This window comes from Portunus trituberculatus, chromosome 12 (assembly GCF_017591435.1).
Source record: "Portunus trituberculatus isolate SZX2019 chromosome 12, ASM1759143v1, whole genome shotgun sequence".
Lineage (NCBI taxonomy): Eukaryota > Metazoa > Arthropoda > Malacostraca > Decapoda > Portunidae > Portunus > Portunus trituberculatus.
This window is the reverse complement of record NC_059266.1, coordinates 9,404,839-9,407,338: the sequence shown is the minus strand read 5'-3', so window position 1 is coordinate 9,407,338 and position 2,500 is coordinate 9,404,839. Positions and strand designations below refer to the sequence as shown.

General features: G+C 39.6%; 1 protein-coding gene across 2 annotated transcripts in view; it reads left to right on the top strand.

Moving 5' to 3' along the window:
* Window positions 1–2,500, top strand: part of LOC123502668 (metabotropic glutamate receptor-like) — a 112,580-nt gene that overhangs the window by 27,850 nt on the left and 82,230 nt on the right. For both annotated transcript variants that reach the window (XM_045251839.1, XM_045251838.1), the window contains exon 2: window positions 1,971–2,500. This exon is cut by the window's right edge and continues 341 nt beyond it. In XM_045251839.1, coding sequence (XP_045107774.1) covers window positions 1,985–2,500 — 516 coding nt within the window. In that variant the 5' untranslated portion in view covers window positions 1,971–1,984. The remainder of the gene's footprint in view (window positions 1–1,970) is intronic.

The window sequence follows — 2,500 nt, the reverse complement described above, 5'->3', positions numbered from 1 at the left end:
TGAAAACCTTCTTAATTGGATACTTATACAAGAAATCTATATTTACTCCAGAACAATTTGGTTTTCGCAAGGGACTAAATACATTCACAGCTTTACACACTTTTACGGAACAAATATACAAGACTTTAGATTCTCAAAATTCAATGTTAAGTATTTTCATAGATTTCACCAAGGCCTTCGATACAGTTAATCATAATATTTTATTACAAAAGTTAAATCACTATGGAATAAGGGGGGGGTTGTATATAATTGGTTTAAAGACTATTTAACAAATAGAACACAGTCTGTAAATCTCCAAAATTAAACATCCACTCCTCGAGTTATCCTTCATGGAGATCCACAAGGCAGTGTTCTGGGACCCATCCTATTTCTTATTTACATTAATGACCTGCCAACAATATTTAGTAATGATGTCAAAACTATTATTTGCAGATGATTCCACGCTATATATTACTGGTAATGAACCTAAAAATCTAATACACATTGCTAGTAGAGAACTAAAATGTTTCATGAAATAGTGCATTAGTAATAGACTTACAGTCAATCTAAATAAAACCTACTATATGCTATTTACAAATAGAATTACAAATGCATTACCGCCCTTGTTACTAAATGACCATACCATTAATAGAGTCAACCATCATACAATATTAGGAGTAACATTTGATGACAAACTCACTTTTAAAAATCATATCTCCAATTTAGTACTAAAAATATCCAGAATTGCTTCACTATTTTATCAAATAAGAGAACTTATGCCAATTAATGTACTTAGAATCATGTACAATGCACATATATTACCCCACTTACAATACTGTACCCCTATATGGTGTAACACCTACCCAACACATTTACTGCCACTAATCACAATACAAAAGAAAATAATTAGAATTGTAGCGGACACTGAATTTTTTGCTCACACTAAACCCCTCTTTAAAGAACTACAATTGCTAAACTTATTTGATTTAAATAAACTTCAAATTGGAATTCATATGTATAAAACCACAAACAATCAACACATTCAAGTAGTACAACCTAACTACCCTACCCGTACTAGAACTAACCTAAGAATACCTATACATAACCTTACACTTTTCAACACTCTCTAGCCTTTACAGGACCCAAAATTTGGAACTCTATACCTAGTCATATAAAAAACTTACCATCAATACATTCCTTTAAAAATAATCTTAAGAAATACTTGATATCTAACTATTAATGTATATGTAGTATATGTATGAATGTACAGACTTGTGTTTGTGTATAAATGTATCAATTGTTGAAATATTATGTCAAATTGTTGACAAAATGTCCAAGGTGCCAAACTGACATGTAAAATAGATTCATGTGATGTGTATGCCAATTTCACATTGGCAGGTGTGATTTGGGTTTTTGGGATGCAAAATTTACATAATTCCTATATTATGTATATTTCCTCCATTTCCTTCTCTTAAAAAGTATCATAACTAATCTGTATCTTTGCCTAAAAAGCTTCGGCTTTACATGGGCTGCCGTTCATTCCTATATATTTATGTTGTTTAAAATTGTAAAAGTTTGGCATAATAAAGTGTTCAAGTGTTCAAGTGTTCTCTCTCTCTCTCTCTCTCTCTCTCTCTCTCTCTCTCTCTCTCTCTCTCTCTCTCTCTCTCTCTCTCTCTCTCTCTCTCTCTCTCTCTCTCTGGTTTATTTAGGTCTACATTCTTTTGTTTATGTCGTTATTAGTATCTCTCTCTCTCTCTCTCTCTCTCTCTCTCTCTCTCTCTCTCTCTCTCTCTCTCTCTCTCTGTATTTAACGTCCCTTATTTAAGACATTTTGTAACTTTTTTCCCCTCATCACTTTTATCTCAGCCGGTGTTCTTTGAGGGGCGCTGGCTAATGATGTGGGAGGGAGAGGGGAAAGAGAGGGGAGAGGTAGACACTTTTCCCTCCATTTCTTCCCTCAGTGACCCTTGTGTTGTTTCTCCCTACAGATCGAGGTGGCGTGATGGGCGGAACGGGGTGGCCAGGGAAGGCGTGGACGACATGGGCGGCGTGGGGGGCGTGGGTGGCTGCCGTGAGTCTGGGGGGCGCCGTGCCTGGGGTGGCGGGGGCGGGGGTGCAGCTGGATGGGGACTTAATGCTGGGGGGGCTGTTTCCTGTGCACGAGAAGGGTGATGGAACGCCCTGCTCCACTGCTGTGTATGATCGTGGTCTGCAGCGGCTGGAGGCGATGCTGTATGCTGTGGACCTGATCAACAAAGACCCTTTCCTCCTGCCCAACGTGACCCTGGGCGTGCACATCCTGGACACCTGCTCTAAGGACACGTACGCCCTCAACCAGTCACTTGAGTTCATCCGTGTGTCACTCAATGCTCTAGACACGTCGGGGCTGGAGTGCGGGGATGGAAAGCCGCCGCGTGTGAAGTACCGTGCTAAACCAGTGCGGGGTGTCGTTGGTGGGTCGTACAGCTCAGTCAGTCTACAGGTGGCTAATCTCTTCCGCCTATTCCACATTCCACAA